General features: G+C 46.4%; 1 protein-coding gene across 1 annotated transcript in view; it reads right to left on the reverse strand.

The window, feature by feature from the left end:
* The window catches only part of LOC109883797 (transcriptional regulator ATRX), an 82,503-nt gene extending 72,782 nt beyond the window's left edge, over positions 1–9,721 (reverse strand). The window contains exons 1-3 of the mRNA XM_031797268.1: positions 9,543–9,721; positions 3,605–3,708; positions 3,176–3,311 (exon numbers count right to left, since the gene is read on the reverse strand). Coding sequence (XP_031653128.1) covers positions 3,176–3,311; positions 3,605–3,703 — 235 coding nt within the window. The 5' untranslated portion in view covers positions 3,704–3,708; positions 9,543–9,721. The remainder of the gene's footprint in view (positions 1–3,175; positions 3,312–3,604; positions 3,709–9,542) is intronic.
* Positions 9,722–20,083: the final 10,362 nt, after the last annotated feature.

Consider the following 20,083-nt stretch of genomic DNA (forward strand, 5'->3'; position numbering starts at 1 on the left):
TACAGAGGTAGATAAGGTAGATTCTCTGAATACAGAGGTAGATAAGGTAGATTCTCTGAATACAGAGGTAGATAAGGTAGATTCTCTGAATACAGAGGTAGATAAGGTAGATTTTTTAAAATACATTTGAAAACAGATCTAAATAAACATTTTTGCTTTGTCATTACGGGGTAGTGTGATGTCATTGCGGGGTAGTGTGATGTCATTACGGGGTAGTGTGATGTCATTGCGGGGTAGTGTGATGTCATTACGGGGTAGTGTGATGTCATTGCGGGGTAGTGTGATGTCATTGCGGGGTAGTGTGATGTCATTACGGGGTAGTGTGATGTCATTACGGGGTAGTGTGATGTCATTGCGGGGTAGTGTGATGTCATTACGGGTAGTGTGATGTCATTACGGGGTAGTGTGATGTCATTACGGGGTAGTGTGATGTCATTACGGGGTAGTGTGATGTCATTGCGGGGTAGTGTGATGTCATTACGGGGTAGTGTGATGTCATTACGGGGTAGTGTGATGTCATTACGGGGTAGTGTGATGTCATTACGGGGTAGTGTGATGTCATTACGGGGTAGTGTGATGTCATTACGGGGTAGTGTGATGTCATTGCGGGGTAGTGTGATGTCATTGCGGGGTAGTGTGATGTCATTGCGGGGTAGTGTGATGTCATTGCGGGGTAGTGTGATGTCATTACGGGGTAGTGTGATGTCATTACGGGGTAGTGTGATGTCATTACGGGGTAGTGTGATGTCATTACGGGGTAGTGTGATGTCATTACGGGGTAGTGTGATGTCATTACGGGGTATTGTGATGTCATTACGGGGTAGTGTGATGTCATTGCGGGTAGTGTGATGTCATTACGGGGTAGTGTGATGTCATTACGGGGTAGTGTGATGTCATTACGGGGTAGTGTGATGTCATTACGGGGTAGTGTGATGTCATTGCGGGGTAGTGTGATGTCATTGCGGGGTAGTGTGATGTCATTGCGGGGTAGTGTGATGTCATTACGGGGTAGTGTGATGTCATTACGGGGTATTGTGATGTCATTACGGGGTAGTGTGATGTCATTACGGGGTAGTGTGATGTCATTACGGGGTAGTGTGATGTCATTACGGGGTATTGTGATGTCATTACGGGGTATTGTGATGTCATTACGGGGTAGTGTGATGTCATTACGGGGTAGTGTGATGTCATTACGGGGTAGTGTGATGTCATTACGGGGTAGTGTGATGTCATTGCGGGGTAGTGTGATGTCATTGCGGGGTAGTGTGATGTCATTGCGGGGTATTGTGATGTCATTACGGGGTAGTGTGATGTCATTACGGGGTAGTGTGATGTCATTACGGGGTATTGTGATGTCATTACGGGGTAGTGTGATGTCATTACGGGGTAGTGTGATGTCATTACGGGGTAGTGTGATGTCATTACGGGGTAGTGTGATGTCATTACGGGGTATTGTGATGTCATTACGGGGTATTGTGATGTCATTACGGGGTAGTGTGATGTCATTACGGGGTAGTGTGATGTCATTACGGGGTAGTGTGATGTCATTACGGGGTAGTGTGATGTCATTACGGGGTAGTGTGATGTCATTACGGGGTAGTGTGATGTCATTACGGGGTAGTGTGATGTCATTACGGGTAGTGTGATGTCATTACGGGGTAGTGTGATGTCATTACGGGGTATTGTGATGTCATTACGGGGTAGTGTGATGTCATTGCGGGGTATTGTGATGTCATTACGGGGTAGTGTGATGTCATTACGGGGTAGTGTGATGTCATTACGGGGTAGTGTGATGTCATTACGGGGTAGTGTGATGTCATTACGGGGTAGTGTGATGTCATTACGGGGTAGTGTGATGTCATTACGGGGTAGTGTGATGTCATTACGGGGTAGTGTGATGTCATTACGGGGTAGTGTGATGTCATTACGGGGTAGTGTGATGTCATTACGGGGTAGTGTGATGTCATTACGGGGTAGTGTGATGTCATTACGGGGTAGTGTGATGTCATTACGGGGTAGTGTGATGTCATTACGGGGTATTGTGATGTCATTGCGGGGTATTGTGATGTCATTGCGGGGTATTGTGATGTCATTACGGGGTAGTGTGATGTCATTACGGGGTAGTGTGATGTCATTACGGGGTAGTGTGATGTCATTACGGGGTAGTGTGATGTCATTACGGGGTATTGTGATGTCATTACGGGGTAGTGTGATGTCATTACGGGGTATTGTGATGTCATTACGGGGTATTGTGATGTCATTACGGGGTAGTGTGATGTCATTGCGGGGTATTGTGATGTCATTGCGGGGTATTGTGATATCATTGCGGGGTATTGTGATGTCATTGCGGGGTATTGTGATGTCATTGCGGGGTATTGTGATGTCATTGCGGGGTATTGTGATGTCATTGCGGGGTATTGTGATGTCATTGCGGGGTATTGTGATGTCATTGCGGGTTATTGTTATGTCATTGCGGGGTATTGTGTGTAGATTGATGAGGGGGAAAACGATTTAATCCATTTTAGAATAAGGCTGTACCGTAAAAATGTGGGAAAAGGGAAGGGCTCTGAATGACGGTCAGATGAGATAAATGGTGGAAGTAGACATTATGCTCCTCCCACAACCAGAGAAACACCCCCCCTTTCTATAGGAAGACAAATGAAAGTCTAACAGAAACAACAGGTGGCTGGGTGGTACAAACCTATATAGTGTACTACTTTAGACCAGATCACGATGGCACCCTATTCCCTATATAGTGCACTACTTTAGACCAGAGCCCTATGGAACCCTATTCCCTATATAGTGCACTACTTTAGACCAGAACCCTATTCCCTATATAGTGAACTACTTTAGACCAGAACCCTATTCCCTATATAGTGAACTACTTTAGACCAGAACCCTATATAGTGAACTACTTTAGACCAGAACCCTATTCCCTATATAGTGCACTACTTTAGACCAGAGCCCCATGGAAGCCTATTCCCTATATAGTGCACTACTTTAGACCAGAACCCTATTCCCTATATAGTGCACTACTTAACCTTGAACATCAACTCAGAATAGACCAACTAACACATAATTGTCCACAAAGTGTGGAAATGCACATTTTGGCTCCACAATGATGTTAAGAAGCACTAAACCCCGTGCTGGCCCCAGGTCTAGTGGTAGACCTTACCATCTGAGGCGCCATCGTCCTGTCCACTCTCGTCCGAGGTGTCTGACTCATTCCCTCCAACTTGCTTGGCTACAACAGAAGGCTTCCTCTTGGTGTGAGAAGAGGAGGGTCTCTCAGTCTCTGTTGAGCTCCCAGCCTGAGGAATAAACAGTCATGACAGTCTATTAAAAAACATCCAATAGGAAAAAGCATGAGAATAGCCCCGGAGTGATCGTAGTGTCCTGTTGTCTGCCACAGGAGCTACAGTCCGGCTGTTCACCAAATGGCACCCAATTCCCTATCTAGTGCACTACTTTAGACCAGAGCCCTATGGCACCCAATTCCCTATCTAGTGCACTACTGTTTTTGGTAAAACAATGTTTGTGCCCAGGTGGATACATTTGAAAAAGCAAGCAGGGGATATAGAAAGACCATCTGATGTTGACTTACCTCCTCGTCCTCCTCCTCCTCCTCCTGGTCTGTAATCGGAAGCTGACCTACTTCCTCCTCCATCACTTGGTCTGTAGATTCAGCTGAGGCCTTACTCATTTTACCTGCCAAATACAAGAAATCCCATTATTAGGTCTGAAATTATACATATTAGCTCCCAGTCATTTATTGGGTAAATCACCATCGTTTCAGCATCACTGTGCCTTCTTCAGGGTGATTGTCATTGGTTGCACTAATTGGACTGTTTGACGACCTGGTTCAAGTATTCATGACAATAGTGAGGGGTGTGTCATAATGATTATGTTAATTAGAATGAATTGAAAAATAAGTTTATGGCATATTAAATATATTAGACTATTGTTGTCATATGGAAACATCATTTAATAAATTGTACATAGTATTAGCATCAACATACATTGTTTCATTGAATTTCACTTCTTCCTATTTCATTGGTTAAACCATAAGAAGCACCATCAACAGGGGAAACATATTTGCTGTACGCTGATAAACTGTAGAACGAATATCCATTTATATTTATTTATTTACTTGTTCATAAGAAGGGCCTGAGATCAAAGTCAATATTCAGACCACTAGGGGTCAATGTTTTTTTTAGACAGGATATCCAGTAAGACTCCCTTTGTAGTTGTAGGATCTCGATGTCACCTCCTCTACTTGGTGGAGCGACATGCTCCATGCCGGTGTGTTTGAGGGAGGTGATAGGATGGTTAGCTTCAACCAAGTGGGCTGCTATTGGATAGTCAATAGAGCATACAAGTCGCAGTGGTGGGTGGTATAAGGTGCTTTAGTGACAAAGCGGATGGCACTGTGATAAACTGCATCCAGTTTGCTGAGTAGAGTGATGCCCGCATACAGGTGATGAGAGATTACTACCTTGGTCTGCGTGATAACTAACAGGGACTTTTAGACCTGTATGTGGGCATCTGAAGGCTGTTTAATAGTGCTATTGCACTGTGCGCATGAGCCACATTTGTAGTTCCCATTTGGAGGTCGACCGACTATGCTTGTTCAACGCCGATACCGATTATTGAAGGACCAGAGAAGCCAATACAGACTAAAAATCGGCCAATTTAAAATTTAAAAAATGTATTTGTAATAATGACAATTACAACAATACGGAATGAACACTTATTTTAACTTAATATAATACATCAATAAAATCAAATTTAGTCTTAAATAAATAATGAAACATGTTCAATTTGGTTTAAATAATGCAAAAACAGTGTTGGAGAAGAAAGGAGAAGTCCTGCATTCGCGTAACAGGCAGTCTCCTTGTGGAGTGCACAAGGACTAGTTAACTGTAAGGTTGCAAGATTGGATCCCCCGAGCTGACACGTTGAAAATCTGTCGTTCTGCCCATGAACAAGTCAGTTAACCCACCGTTCCTAGGCCGTTATTGAAAATAAGAATGCGTTCTTAACCGACTTGCCTAGTTAAATAAAAAGGTATAAAAAAAATAGGCGCCCAAAAATACCGATTTCCGGTTGTTATGAAAACTTCAAATCGGCCCTAATTAAGCTCAACAGCCTGATCTGGATCTAAAACATTATTGATCAACATGATGAGTGTTTCATTCACGCCGTACAGGACGACATCATGTAAGAACATTACTGATCAACATGAGGAGTCTGTTTCATTCCAAAAATCTGTTCCAAATGCCACCCTATTCTGCATGGGCCCTAGTCAAATGTAGTGCACTAGAAAGGGAATAGGGTTTCAGATGGAAATCCAGATAAACTCAGCAAAAAAAAGAAATTACGCCCTCTCGCTGTCAACTGTGTTTATTTTCAGCAAACTTAACATGTGTAAATATTTGTATGAATATGAGATTCAACAACTGAGACACAAACTGAACAAGTTCCACAGACATGTGACTAACATAAATGGAATAATGTGTCCCTGAACAAAGGGGAGGGTCAAAATCAAAAGTAACAGTCAGTATCTGGTGTGGCCACCAGCTGCATTAAGTACTGCAGTGAATCTCCTCTGCATGGACTGCACTAGATTTGCCAGTTCTTGCTGTTAGATGTTACCCCAGTCTTCCACCAAGGCACCTGGAAGTTCCCGGACATTTCTGGGGGGGGGGGGGGGCCTAGCCCTCACCCTCCAATCCAACAGGTCCCAGACGTGCTCAATGGGATTGAGATCCGGTCTCATCACTGGCCATGGCAGAACACTGACATTCCTGTCTTGCAGGAAATCACACACAGAACGAGCAGTATGGCTGGTGGCATTGTCATGCTGGAGGGTCATGTCAGGATGAGCTTGCAGGAAGGGTACCACATGAAGGAGGAGGATGTCTTCCCTGTAACACACAGCGTTGAGATTGCCTGCAATGACAACAAGCTCAGTCCGATGATGCTGTGACACACCGCCCCAGACCATGACAGACCCTCCACCTCCAAAATCGATCCCGCTCCAGAGTACAGACCTCAGTGTAACGCTCATTCCTTCGACAATAAACGCGAATGCGACCATCACCCCTGGTGAGACAAAACTCTCACACGTCAGTGAAGAGCACTTTTCGCCAGTCCGGTCTTGTCCAGCGACGGTGGGTTTGTGCCCATAGGCGATGTTGTTGCCGGTGATGACCTGCCTTACATCAGGCCTACAAGCCCTCAGTCCAGCCTCTCTCAGCATATTGTGGACAGTCTGAGCACTGATGGAGGGATTGTGCGTTCCTGGTGTAACTCGGGCAGTTGCTGTTGCCATCCTATACCTGTCCCACAGGTGTGATGTTTGGATGTACCGAGCCTGTGCAAGTGTTGTTACACGTGGTCTGCCACTGAGGACAATCAGCTGTCCATCCTGTAGATCTGTCTTTAGGTGTCTCTCAGTACCGACATTGCAGTGTATTGCCCTGGCCACATCTGCAGGCCTCACGCCTCCTTGCAGCATGCCTAAGGCACGTTCGCGCAGATGAGCAGGGACCCTGGGCATCTTTCTTTTGGTGTTTTTCCAGAGTCAGTAGAAAGGCCTCTTCAGTGTCCTAAGTTTTCATAACTGTGACCTTAATTACCTACCGTCTTAACGAACGTTCCACATGTGCACGTTCATTAATTGCTTATGGTTCATTGAACAAGCCTGTTTTTCCCCCCTCATCTACACAGAATACCCCATAATAACAAAGCAAAAACAGGTTCCGACATTAAAAAACTTAATTATTCAGTCCCTTTGCTATGAGACTTGAAATTGAGCTCAGGTGCATCCTGTTTCCATTGATCATCCTTGAGATGTTTCTACAACTTGATTGGAGTTCACCTGTGATAAATTCCATTGATTGGACATGATTTGGAAAAGGCACACACCCGTCTAAAACCAAGCCAAAAGGTTGAAGGAATTATCCGTCGAGCTCAGAGACAGGATTGCGTTGAGGTACCAAAACATTTCTGTAGCATTGAAGGTCCCAAGAACACAGTGGCCTCCGTCATTAAATGGAATCACCAAGACTCTTCCTAGAGCTGGACACTCGGCCAAACTGATCAATCGGAGGAGATGTGCCTTGGTCAGGGAGGCGACCAAGAACCCAATGGTAACTGACAGAGCTCCAGAGATTCTCTGTGGAGATGGGAGAATCTGCCCGAAGGACAACCATCTCTGCAGCACCACCACCAATCAAGCCTTTATGGTAGAATGGCCAGAAGGAACCAACTCCTCAGACAAAGGCACATGACAGACCTCTTAGAGTTTGCCACAAAGGCACCTAAAGGACTCCCTTTAGCCTGAATGCCAAGTGTCACTTCTGGAGGAAACCTAGCACCATCACCACGGTGAAGCATGGTGGTGGCAGCATCATGTCGTGGGGATGTTTTTCAGCAGCAGGGACTGGGAGACTAGTCAGGACCGAGGAAATTATGAACAGAACAAAGTAAAGAGCGATCCTTGATGAAAACCTGCTCCAGAGCACTCAGGACCTGACTGGGGCAAAGGTGATCCTATGATCCTAAACACACAGCCAAGACAACGCAGGAGTGGCTTTGGGACAAGTCTCGGAATGTCCTTGAGTGGCCCAGTCAGAGCCCGGGCTTGGGCTTGAACCTGATCTAACATCTCTGGAGACCTGAAAATAGCTGTGCCGCGACGCTCCCCATCCATCATGACAGTGCTTGAGAGGAACTACAGAGAAGAATGGGAGAAACTCCGCAAATACAGATGAGCCAAGCTTGTAGTGTCATACCCAAGAAGACTCGAGGCTGTAATCGCTGCCAAAGGTGCTTCAACAAAGTACTGAGTAAAGGGTCTGAATAATTATGTAAATGTCAGTTGTTTTTTTTATACATTTGCTAACATTTCTAAAAACATGTTTTTCCTTTATCATTATGGGGTATTGTGATGTCATTATAGGGTATTGTGATGTCATTATGGGGTATTGTGTGTAGATTGATGAAGAAAAAAAACAATTGAATCCATTTTAGAATAAGGCTGTAACTTAACAATGTGGAAACAGTGGAGGGGTCTGAGTGCTTTCTGAAAGCTCTGCATGTACAAATAACTAGGAATAAAGTGACAAACAGTAAAAGCAGCGTTTGTGATCGAGTAAACCGTTAGAACAAAAAGGGTCAATGCAGATAGTCTGGGTAGCCATTTGTTTAACTATTTAGCAGTCTTATGGCTTTTGGGGGGTTGAAGCTGTTCAGGTTCCTGTTGGTTCCAGACTTGAGCATCGGTAACGGTTTTCCGTGCGGTAGCAGAGAGGACAGTCTATTACTAGGGTGGCTGGAGTCTGGCCCTTTTTTAGGGCCTTCCTCTGACACTGCCTGGTATACAGGTCTTAGATGGCAGGGAGCACAGCCCCAGTGAAGTACTGGGCTTTAAGCGCCACACTCTGTAGCGTCTTCCCAAACAGTTTCCATACCAAGCAGTGATGCAGCCAGTGAAGATGGTGCAGCTGTATAACTTTGAGGATCTGAGGGCCCATGCCAAATCTTTTCAGCCTCCCGCGGAGGGAAGAGGCTAGTTACATGGCTAGCTAGCAACCAAACATTACGGTCCGTTTTTTTACTATTCATATTATAAATAACCTAACAAACGTTAGCTTGCTAGATCGCTACTTAACTTTGTAAAATTCATTTTACAACAGCTCGTTGTAAATTAGAGAAAAAAAGACCAGAGCGCTAGCTCTAGTTAGCATTTAGCTAACTCGGATAATTCATTGCCATTTTGCGTCGTTATAGGCGTGAAGCGGTTCCGTTGCTCATCTCTCTAATGTATCGGGTTCCTGTCTGCGGTGTGCGCTTCTAGGGAGGCTATCTGGCATGTTACAGAGTACATGAAGGCCAACTGGGAGAGAAACGGTCTACAAAAACCCGGGCCTCATCCCATCAAAGGCTAACTAACTAGAAAACGGGTTAGTGCACATACAAGATGGCTAAATAGCCAAGTCAACCAGACAAAGTTATGAGATCAAACAAAACAGACATCACTGCAGCATGTCAAGATTTCAGACAATATGTTCCCCGGGCGACCCTGCAATCCCAGTGCAGGCATGGTCCAGTGCATTCAGAGGCATGCACCGAAATGCATGCATCCGTTTATCCCCCTCCCCCCTAGAATGAAATGTAACATCTCACATTAGTTAGCATGCTAGTTAGCAAGTAAACTGCGACTAGCTGATGTATGTCAAGACACAACACAGGTGGAATTGTACGCGCACAATTGTTTTGTGATGCAACATTTACCATTTCGAAAATACTCACTAATAGTGGATAGTTAGATATATAGATAGATAGCTTATAAAATACCTCAGAGTTTTTCATACTGTAAGCTAACTACATTGCTGCGTTGGAGAAAACGTACCGGCTCCGCTGCGTAACACCGTTACATAGCTAGACAGCTAACTAGCCTAGCACAGCGTTTCAATGCAAAGCCGCCAACATTAGGAACTGCTTTTTAGGGAAAAAAAGCCGAATATTACGCATACCTTCTGTACTCTGTAGTCATTTCTTGAACGACTGAGACACGTGTAGTTCTTGGCACGTCGTCCCGGAGATAAAACACTGTTAATTTTAGAGAGAAGAAAAATATATATCGACTATTGATGCAACCCTGTTCACTGGAGACAAAGCAAAGTCGCCATCATACCGGATGGCTGGAGACGCGCTAAAATGGCGCATCTAGCGCAAATCGTATCTGCTATCCTATTGGTTGATGAGTCAGGAAATTCTGGCTTTCCGATTGGCCAAAACCTTTTGAGCGTTCCCATAGGCTTAGAATATAGTGCGTACAGAAATCTCTTAATATCTACTGGCGATTTTTTGTGTGTGTCCCACCTCTTTGATCTGGTTTTATTTGTTATTCATTCATGAATAATACACACAGAGGCAGGCACCACACTGTACACATTCTACAATGGAAATGCCACATGCATACCGGTACACACTATTTTGCTCTGATATTCTGAGCCTCCCGTAGATGCAGGCTGCATTCTGGTCTCAGTCTTGAATTCTACACTATATTGTACTAGATTCTAAACTATATGTACTAGATTCTAAACTATATTGTACTGAATTCTAAACGATATTGTACTAGATTCTAAACTATATTACTTTCTAAACTATATTGTACTAGATTCTAAACTATATTGTACTAGATTCTAAACTATTGTAGTACTAGATTCTAAACTATATTGCTTTCTACACTATATTGTACTAGAAAATAAACTCTTGTACTAGATTCTAATCTCCGTTGCTTTCTAAAATATATTGTGCTAGATTCTAAACTCTATTGTACTAGATTCTAAACTCCATTGCTTTCTAAACTATATTGTGCTAGATTCTAAACTCTATTGCTTTCGACACTATATTGTACTAGATTCTAAACTCCATTGCTTTCTAAACTCTATTGTACTAGATTCTAAACTCTATTGTACTAGATTCTAAACTCCATTGCTTTCTACACTATATTGTACTAGATTCTAAACTCTATTGTACTAGATTCTAAACTCCATTGCTTTCTAAACTATATTGTGCTAGATTCTAAACTATTCTAGTCTATTGTGCTGCCAAACTTATTCCACACTCAGAGCCTGGCCTGTCCCCTCGGGTAGGCCTACGTATTCCCCATTCAGAGCCTATCCCGACAGGTAGGCCTACGTCTTTGTCACGCCCTGGCCATAGAGAAGCTTTTATTCTCTATTTTGGTTAGGCCAGGGTGTGACTAGGGTGGGCATTCTATGTTCATTTTCTATGTTTTGTCTTTCTTTGTTGTTTGGCCGGGTGTGGTTCTCAATCAGAGGCGGCTGTCTATCGTTGTCTCTGATTGAGAACCATACTTAGGTAGCTTTTTCCCACATGGGTTTTGTGGGTAGTTGATTTCTGTTTAGTGTTTTTCACCTTTCAGGACTGTTTTGGTTATGACTGGTGTTATTTTCGTCTTTAGTGTTCAGTGTCAATAAACAAACATCAACACGTACAACGCTGCGCTTTGGTCCTCACCTTCTTCCACTAACAGCCGGTACAGAACTACCCACCACCAAAGGACCAAGCAGCGTGGTGAAAGGGACTCCTGGACAGGTGAGCAGCGCTATCTGGAGTATGAGACAACCTGGGAGGAGGTAGAAAGGTGGTCGGTCGACCCAGGGAGAGTGCCGGAGCCTGCCTGGGAGTCTCTGGAACAGTGTGAGGAGGGATACCGGCGAATGGAGTTTGCAACACGAACACGGCTGGCAAGGAAGCCCGAGAGGCAGCCCCAAAAGATTTGGGGGTGGCACACAGGTGGCAGTCAGGTTGGAGACCTGAGCCCAATCCCCGTGCTTACCGTGGCGAGCATGGGATTGGTCAAGCCTCGTGCTATGGGGTGATGCACACTGTGTCTCGGCCGAGCATTCACAGGCCGGTGTGCTCAGTGCCAGCGTCCCGCATTTGCCGGGTGGAAGCTGGCATCCAGCCAGAACGGGTGGGGCCAGCTCTGCGCTCGAGACCGCCAGTGCGCCTCCACGGCCCAGCGTGTCCGGCGCTGCCAGAGTCTCCCGCCTGTCCGGCGCTGCCAGAGTCTCCCGCCTGTCCGGCGCTGCCAGAGTCTCCCGCCTGTCCGGCGCTGCCAGAGTCTCCCGCCTGTCCGGCGCTGCCAGAGTCTCCCGCCTGTCCGGTGCTTGTTGTTTTTGTATTTAGTGTCAATAAACAAACATGACCACGACAAAAGCACAGCGTGGTACATCACCTTCTTCATGCAACGATGAGTTAGTATTCCCCACTCAGAGCCTGGCCTGTCCCCTCAGGTGGGCCTACGTCTTCCCCACTCAGAGCCTGGGCTGTCCCCTCAGGTAGTCCTACGTCTTCCCCACTCAGAGCCTGGCCTGTCCCCTCAGGTAGGCCTACATATTCCCCACTCAGTCTGGCCTGTCCCCTCAGGTAGGCCTACGTCTTCCCCACTCAAAGCCTGGCCTGTCCCCTCAGGTAGGCCTACATATTCCCCACTCAGAGCCTGGCCTGTCCCCTCAGGTAGGCCTACGTCTTCCCCACTCAGAGCCTGGGCTGTCCCCTCAGGTAGGCCTACATATTCCCCACTCAGAGCCTAGCCTGTCCCCTCAGGTAGGCCTACATTTTCCCCACTCAGTCTGGCCTGTCCCCTCAGGTAGGCCTACGTCTTCCCCACTCAGAGCCTGGCCTGTCCCCTCAGGTAGACCTACATATTCCCCAATCAGAGCCTGGCCTGTCCCCTCAGGTAGGCCTACATCTTCCCCACTCAGAGCCTGTCCCCTCAGATAGGCCTACGTCTTCCCCACTCAGAGCCTGGCCTGTCCCCTCAGGTAGGCCTACGTCTTCCCCATTCAGAGCCTGGCCTGTCCCCTCAGGTAGGCCTACGTCTTCCCCACTCAGAGCCTGGCCTGTCCCCTCAAGTAGGCCTACATATTCCCCAATCAGAGCCAGTCCCCTCAGGTAGGCCTACGTCTTCCCCACTCAGAGCCTGTCCCCTCAGGTAGGCCTACGTCTTCCCCCCTCAGAGCCTAGCCTGTCCCCTCAGGTAGGCCTACGTCTTCCCCCCTCAGAGCCTAGCCTGTCCCCTCAGGTAGAACTACATATTCCCCACTCAGAGCCTGGCCTGTCCCCTCAGGTAGGCCTACGTCTTCCCCACTCAGAGCCTGGCCTGTCCCCTCAGGAGGCCTACGTCTTCCCCACTCAGAGCCTGGCCTGTCCCCTCAGGTAGGCCTACGTCTTCCCCACTCAGAGCCTGGCCTGTCCCCTCAGGTAGGCCTACATATTCCCCACTCAGAGCCTGTCCCATCAGGTCTACCCCACACAGACTGGCCTGTCCCCTCAGGTAGGCCTACGTCTTCCCCACTCAGAGCCTGTCCCGTCAGGTAGGCCTACATCTTCCCCACTCAGAGCCTGCCCTGTTCCCTCAGGTAGGCCTACGTCTTCCCCACTCAGAGCCTGGCCTGTCCCCTCAGGTAGGCCTACGTCTTCCCCACTCAGAGCCTGGCCTGTCCCCTCAGGTAGGCCTACGTCTTCCCCACTCAGAGCCTGGCCTGTCCCCTCAGGTAGGCCTACATATTCCCCACTCAGAGCCTGTCCCATCAGGTCTACCCCACTCAGACTGGCCTGTCCCCTCAGGTAGGCCTACGTCTTCCCCACTCAGAGCCTGGCCTGTCCCCTCAGGTAGGCCTACGTCTTCCCCACTCAGAGCCTGGCCTGTCCCCTCAGGTAGGCCTACATATTCCCCAATCAGAGCCTGTCCCCTCAGGTAGGCCTACGTCTTCCCCACTCAAAGCCTGTCCCCTCAGGTAGGCCTACGTCTTCCCCACTAAGAGCCTGTCCCCTCAGGTAGGCCTACGTCTTCCCCCCTCAGAGCCTAGCATGTCCCCTCAGGTAGAACTACATATTCCCCACTCAGAGCCTGGCCTGTCCCCTCAGGTAGGCCTACGTCTTCCCCACTCAGAGCCTGGCCTGTCCCCTCAGGTAGGCCTACACATTCCCCAATCAGAGCCTGTCCCCTCAGGTAGGCCTACGTCTTCCCCACTCAAAGCCTGTCCCCTCAGGTAGGCCTACGTCTTCCCCACTAAGAGCCTGTCCCCTCAGGTAGGCCTACGTCTTCCCCCCTCAGAGCCTAGCATGTCCCCTCAGGTAGAACTACATATTCCCCACTCAGAGCCTGGCCTGTCCCCTCAGGTAGGCCTACGTCTTCTCCACTCAGAGCCTGGCCTGTCCCCTCAGGTAGGCCTACGTCTTCCCCACTCAGAGCCTGTCCCGTCAGTTAGGCCTACGTCTTCCCCACTCAGAGCCTGGCCTGTCCCCTCAGGTAGGCCTACATATTCCCCACTTAGAGCCTGTCCCATCAGGTCTTCCCCACTCAGCCTGGCCTGTCCCCTCAGGTAGGCCTACGTCTTCCCCACTCAGAGCCTGTCCCGTCAGGTAGGCCTACGTCTTCCCCACTCAGAGCCTGCCCTGTCCCCTCAGGTAGGCCTATGTCTTCCCCACTCAGAGCCTGTCCCCTCGGGTAGGCCTACAAAAAGTATGTTATAAACCAGGACACACTATTCTGAGGGATGCCTGGAAGAGCCTGAAAACCCTCTCTGGACTCAACAGTCACCACTAGCCTGCCTCATCCCAGGACCCTGCTACCAGCCAGCTACCACCCGGTACTCAACCCTGCACCTCAGAGACTCAGGATTGTTACCTACCTATACCTAAAAATCTTACAATGTGATTTTCTGGATTTTTTCCCCTAATTTTGTCTGTCATAGTTGAAGTGTACCTATGATGAAAATTACAGGCCTCTCTCATCTTTTTAAGTGGGAGAACTTGCACAATTGGTGGCTGACTAAATACTTTTTTGCCCCACTGTATATATTTTTAAACCTGCATATTTAGCTAAAAGAAATCCAGGTTAGCAGGCAATATTAACCAGGTGAAATTGTGTCACTTCTGTTGCGTTCCTTGCACGCAGAGTCAGTGTATATGCAACAGTTTATTAATTTATGAGTCAGTGTATATGAAACAGTAATTTGCCAGAATTTTGCGTAATTATGACATAACATTGAAGGTTGTGCAACACAGGAATATTTAGACTTATGGATGCCACCCCTTAGATAAAATACGTAAAGGTTCCGTATTTCACTGAAAGAATAAACGTCTTGTTTTCGAGATGATAGTTTCAGGATTCGACCATATTAATGACCAAAGGCTCGTATTTCTGTGTGTTATTATGTTATAATTAAGTCTATGATTTGATAGAGCAGTCTGACTGAGCGATGGTAGGCACCAGCAGGCTCATAAGCATTCATTCATTCAAACAGCACTTTGCTTCAAGCATTACGCTGTTTATGACTTCAAGCCTATCAACTCCCGAGATTAGGCTGGTGTAACCGGTGTGAAATGGCTAGCTAGTTAGCGGGGTGCGTGCTAATAGCTTTTCAAACGTCACTCGCTCTGAGCCTTGGAGTAGTTGTTCCCCTTGCTCTTCATGGGTAACGCTGCTTCGAGGGTGGCTGTTGTCGTTATGTTGCTGGTTCGAGCCCAGGGAGGAGCGAGGAGAGGGACGGAAGCTATACTGTTACACTGGCAATACTAAAGTGCCTATAAGAACATACCATAGTCAAAGGTTAATGAAATACAAATGGTATAGAGAGAAATAGTCCTATAATAACTACAACCTAAAACTTCTTAAATGGGAATATTGAAGACTCATGTTAAAAGGAACCACCAGCTTTCATATGTTCTCATGTTCTGAGCAAGGAACTGAAACGTTAGCTTTCTTACATGGCACATATTGCACTTTTACTTTCTTCTCCAACATTTTTTTGCATTATTTAAACCAAATTGAACATGTTTCATTATTTATTTGAAGCTAAATTGATTTTATTTATGTATTATATTAAGTTAAAATAAGTGTTCATTCAGTATTGTTGTAATTGTCATTATTACAAATATAAAAATCGGCCAATTAATCGGTATGCGCTTTTTTGGTCCTCCAATAATCGTTACCGGCTTTTTTTTGGTCCTCCAATAATCGGTATCGGCTTTTTTGGGGTCCTCCAATAATCGGTATCGGCGTGGAAAAATCATCATCGGTCGACCTCTAGATGCAACTATGATGGAGATACGATAGGGATTACAATTATCATCATGAATATTAAGGCTATACACACTACATGTTACACACATAGACACTCAAACATGCAAATTGGCAGAGTATTTATTTTAACATCACACATTATAGTCTTACTCTTATACAGACATCGTACACACTCACTATATCACATCCAATATCATACACATCAACCTACTCAGATTTGTACTTTTTTGCCCCACTGTACCTTGTCTTACCAGACACCGCTGTTCTATCCTGTCTTACCTCGTCTTACCAGACACCGCTGTTCTATCCTGTCTTACCTCGTCTTACCAGATGCCGCTGTTCTATCCTGTCTTACCTCGTCTTACCAGACACCGCTGTTCTATCCTGTCTTACCTCGTCTTACCAGACACCGCTGTTCTATCCTGTCTTACCTCGTCTTACCAGACACCGCTGTTCTATCCTGTCTTACCAGACACCGCTGTTCTATCCTGTCTTACCAGACACCGCTGTTCTATCCTGTCTTACCTCCTCTTACCAGACACCGCTGTTCTATCCTGTCTTACCCCGTCTTACCAGACACCGCTGTTCTATCCTGTCTTACCTCGTCTTACCAGACACCGCTGTTCTATCCTGTCTTACCTCGTCTTACCAGATGCCGCTGTTCTATCCTGTCTTACCTCGTCTTACCAGACACTGCTGTTCTATCCTGTCTTACCTCGTCTTACCAGACACCGCTGTTCTATCCTGTCTTACCTCGTCTTACCAGACGCCGCTGTTCTATCCTGTCTTACCCCGTCTTACCAGACGCCGCTGTTCTATCCTGTCTTACCCCGTCTTACCAGATGCCGCTGTTCTATCCTGTCTTACCCCGTCTTACCAGACGCCGCTGCTCTATCCTGTCTTACCCCGTCTTACCAGATGCCGCTGTTCTATCCTGCTGGTACAGTGTATAGACCACCACCCCTTGTCTTACCAGATGCCGCTGTTCTATCCTGCTGGTACTATAAGCATTAGTCCCCTGCCCCTTGTCTTACCAGAGGCCGCTGTTCTATCCTGCTGGTACTATAAGCATTAGTCCGCTGCCCCTTGTCTTACCAGATGCCGCTGTTCTATCCTGCTGGTACTATAAGCATTAGTCCCCTGCCCCTTGTCTTACCAGAGGCTGCTGTTCTATCCTGCTGGTACTATAAGCATTAGTCCGCTGCCCCTTGTCTTACCAGATGCCGCTGTTCTATCCTGCTGGTACAGTGTATAACCAGCCAGCTGTATGTTGATAATGTCGTCGTTCAGCCACAACTCTGTGAAGCATAAGATATTACACTTTTGAATGTCCTGTTGCTAGTTTAATCTTGCGCGTAGGTCATCTATTTTATTGTCCAAAGATTGCACATTTGCTAGCAGAATGGAAGGAAGTTGGGGTTTATTCGATCGCCTATGAATTCTCACAAGGCAGCTCGCCCCCTGGACCCATTTTCTCCGCCTCCTCTTCACGCAAATCACGGGGACCTGGGCCTGTTCCTGAGAAAGCAGTATATTCTTTGTGTCAGACTCGTTAAAGGGGATAAAGGATTCTGCCAGTCCATGGTGACTAATCACAGTCCATGGTGACTAATCACAGTCCATGGTGACTAATCACAGTCCATGGTGACTAATCACAGTCCATGGTGACTAATCACAGTCCATGGTGACTAATCACAGTCCATGGTGACTAATCACAGTCCATGGTGACTAATCACAGTCCATGGTGACTAATCACAGTCCATGGTGACTAATCACAGTCCATGGTGACTAATCACAGTCCATGGTGACTAATCACAGTCCATGGTGAGTAATCACAGTCCATGGTGACTAATCACAGTCCATGGTGACTAATCACAGTCCATGGTGACTAATCACAGTCCATGGTGACTAATCACAGTCCTGATGTCCAGAAGTTATTTTTGGTCATAAGAGACGGTAGCGGCAACATTATGTACAAAATAAGTTAAAAAATAAGTTGCAAATAAACAAACACAAAATACAATCGGTTGGGGACACGTAAAATGTCTGCCTTCTTCTCCGGGGCCATTATGTATTCATTGAACACTGGTCACTTTAATGTTTATATACTGTTTTACACACTTCATACTGTATGTACAGTTGTGTTGTTATGTACAGTTGAAGTCAGAAGTTTACATACACTTATGTTGGAGTCATTAAAACTCGTTTTTCAACCACTCCACAAATTTCTTGTTAAACAAACTATAGCTTTGGCAAGTCGGTTAGGACATCTACTTTGTACATGACACAATTAATTTTTACAATAATTGTTTACAGACAGATTATTTCACTTATAATTCACTGTATCATGGCTTTAGAAGCTTCTGATAGGCTAATTTACATAATTTGGGAAAAACAAAAGAAATCAGCCAAGACCTCATAAAAAAAAAATGTAGACTTCCACAAGTCTGGTTCATCCTTGGGAGCAATTTCCAATCGCCTGAAGGTACCACGTTGATCTGTACAAACAATAGTACGCAAGTATAAAAACCATGGGACCTCGCAGCCGGCATACAGCTCAGGAAGGAGACGTGTTCTGTCTCCTAGAGATGAACGTACTTTGGTGTGAAAAGTGCAAATCAATGCCAGAACAACAGCAAAGGACCTTGTGAAGATGCTGGAGGAAACAGATACAAAAGTATCTATATCCACAGTAAAACTAGTCCGATATCGACATAACCTGAAAGGCCGCTCAACAAGGAAGAGGCCACTGCTCCAAAACCCTCATAAAAAAGCCAGACTACGGTTTGCAACTGCACATGGGGACAAAGATCGTACTTTTTTGAGAAATGTCCTCTGGTCTGATGAAACAAAAATAGAACTGTTTGGACATAATGACCATTGTTATGTTTGGAGGAAAAAGGGGGAGGCTTGCAAGCCGAAGAACACCATCCCAACTGTGAAGCACGGAGGTGGCAGCCTCATGTTGTGGGGGTGCTTTGCTGCAGGAAGAACAGGTGCACTTCACAAAATACATGGCATCATGAGGAACGAGAATTATGTGGATATTTTGAGGCAAAATCTCAAGACATCAGTCAGGAAGTTAAAGCTTAGTCGCAAATGGGTCTTCCAAATGGACAATGACCCCAAGCATACTTCCAAAGGCAAAATGGCTTAAGGACAACTAAGTCAAGGTATTGGAGTGGCCATCACAAAGCCCTGACCTCAATCCGATATAAAATTTGTTGGCAGAACTGAAAAAGCGTGTGTGAGCAAGGAGGCCTACAAACCTGACTCAGTTACACCAGCTCTGTCAGGAGGAATGGGCCAAAATTCACCCAACTTATTGTGGGAAGCTTGTGGAAGGCTACCCTAAACGTTTGACCCAAGTTAAACAATTTAAAGGCAATGCTACCAAATACTAATTGAGTGTATGTAAACTTCATCAAGGGACCTAACGTGTGCCAGGAAAACATTCCCCACACCAGTACCATTGACCCCAGGCAGGATGGAGCCACGGACTCATGCTGCTTGTACCAAATCCTGACTCTGTCATCAGCGTGAAGGACCGCTGACTCCATGTGTTTTGTTTGTCGCCCCATTCTCTGTAAACCGTAGACGCTGTCGTGCGTGAAAAGCCCAAGAGGCCGGACGTTTCTGAGATACTGCCACTGATGATCATACTGCGCTCAAAGTCACTCGTTTTACCCATTCTAACGAACAGTAACTGAATGCCTCGATGCTTTATAGAGAGAGCCACAGCCACCTGACGCACTGTCTGTAGGAGCAAATGATTTTCGTAAACAGAGTGGTGTACCTAATAAACTGGCCACTGTATATATATATATAAACAATATGCAAAACAATATGCACATATTCCGGTCTCTGACAATTTTCTTTCTTTTCACTTTTTGGATTATGTGCATATTGTTTTGTATTGCTAGGTATTATTACTGCACTATTAGAGCTAGAAACACAAGTATTTCACTGCACCTGCAATAACATCTTGGAGATCTGTGTAGGTGACGAATAAACTTTGATTTGATTATGAAAGTGAGATCACAGCCGGGCTCTGACATTATCCACGGCGATCCAGTGAGATCACAGCCGGGCTCTGACATTATCCACGGCGATCCAGTGAGATCACAGCCGGGCTCTGACATTATCCACGGCGATCCAGTGAGATCACAGCCGGGCTCTGACATTATCCACGGCGATCCAGTGAGATCACAGCCGGGCTCTGACATTATCCACGGCGATCCAGTGAGATCACAGCCGGGCTCTGACATTATCCACGGCGATCCAGTGAGATCACAGCCGGGCTCTGACATTATCCACGGCGATCCAGTGAGATCACAGCCGGGCTCTGACATTATCCACGGCGATCCAGTGAGATCACAGCCGGGCTCTGACATTATCCACGGCGATCCAGTGAGATCACAGCCGGGCTCTGACATTATCCACGGCGAT

The sequence above is a fragment of the Oncorhynchus kisutch genome, linkage group LG19 (assembly GCF_002021735.2).
Source record: "Oncorhynchus kisutch isolate 150728-3 linkage group LG19, Okis_V2, whole genome shotgun sequence".
NCBI lineage: Eukaryota > Metazoa > Chordata > Actinopteri > Salmoniformes > Salmonidae > Oncorhynchus > Oncorhynchus kisutch.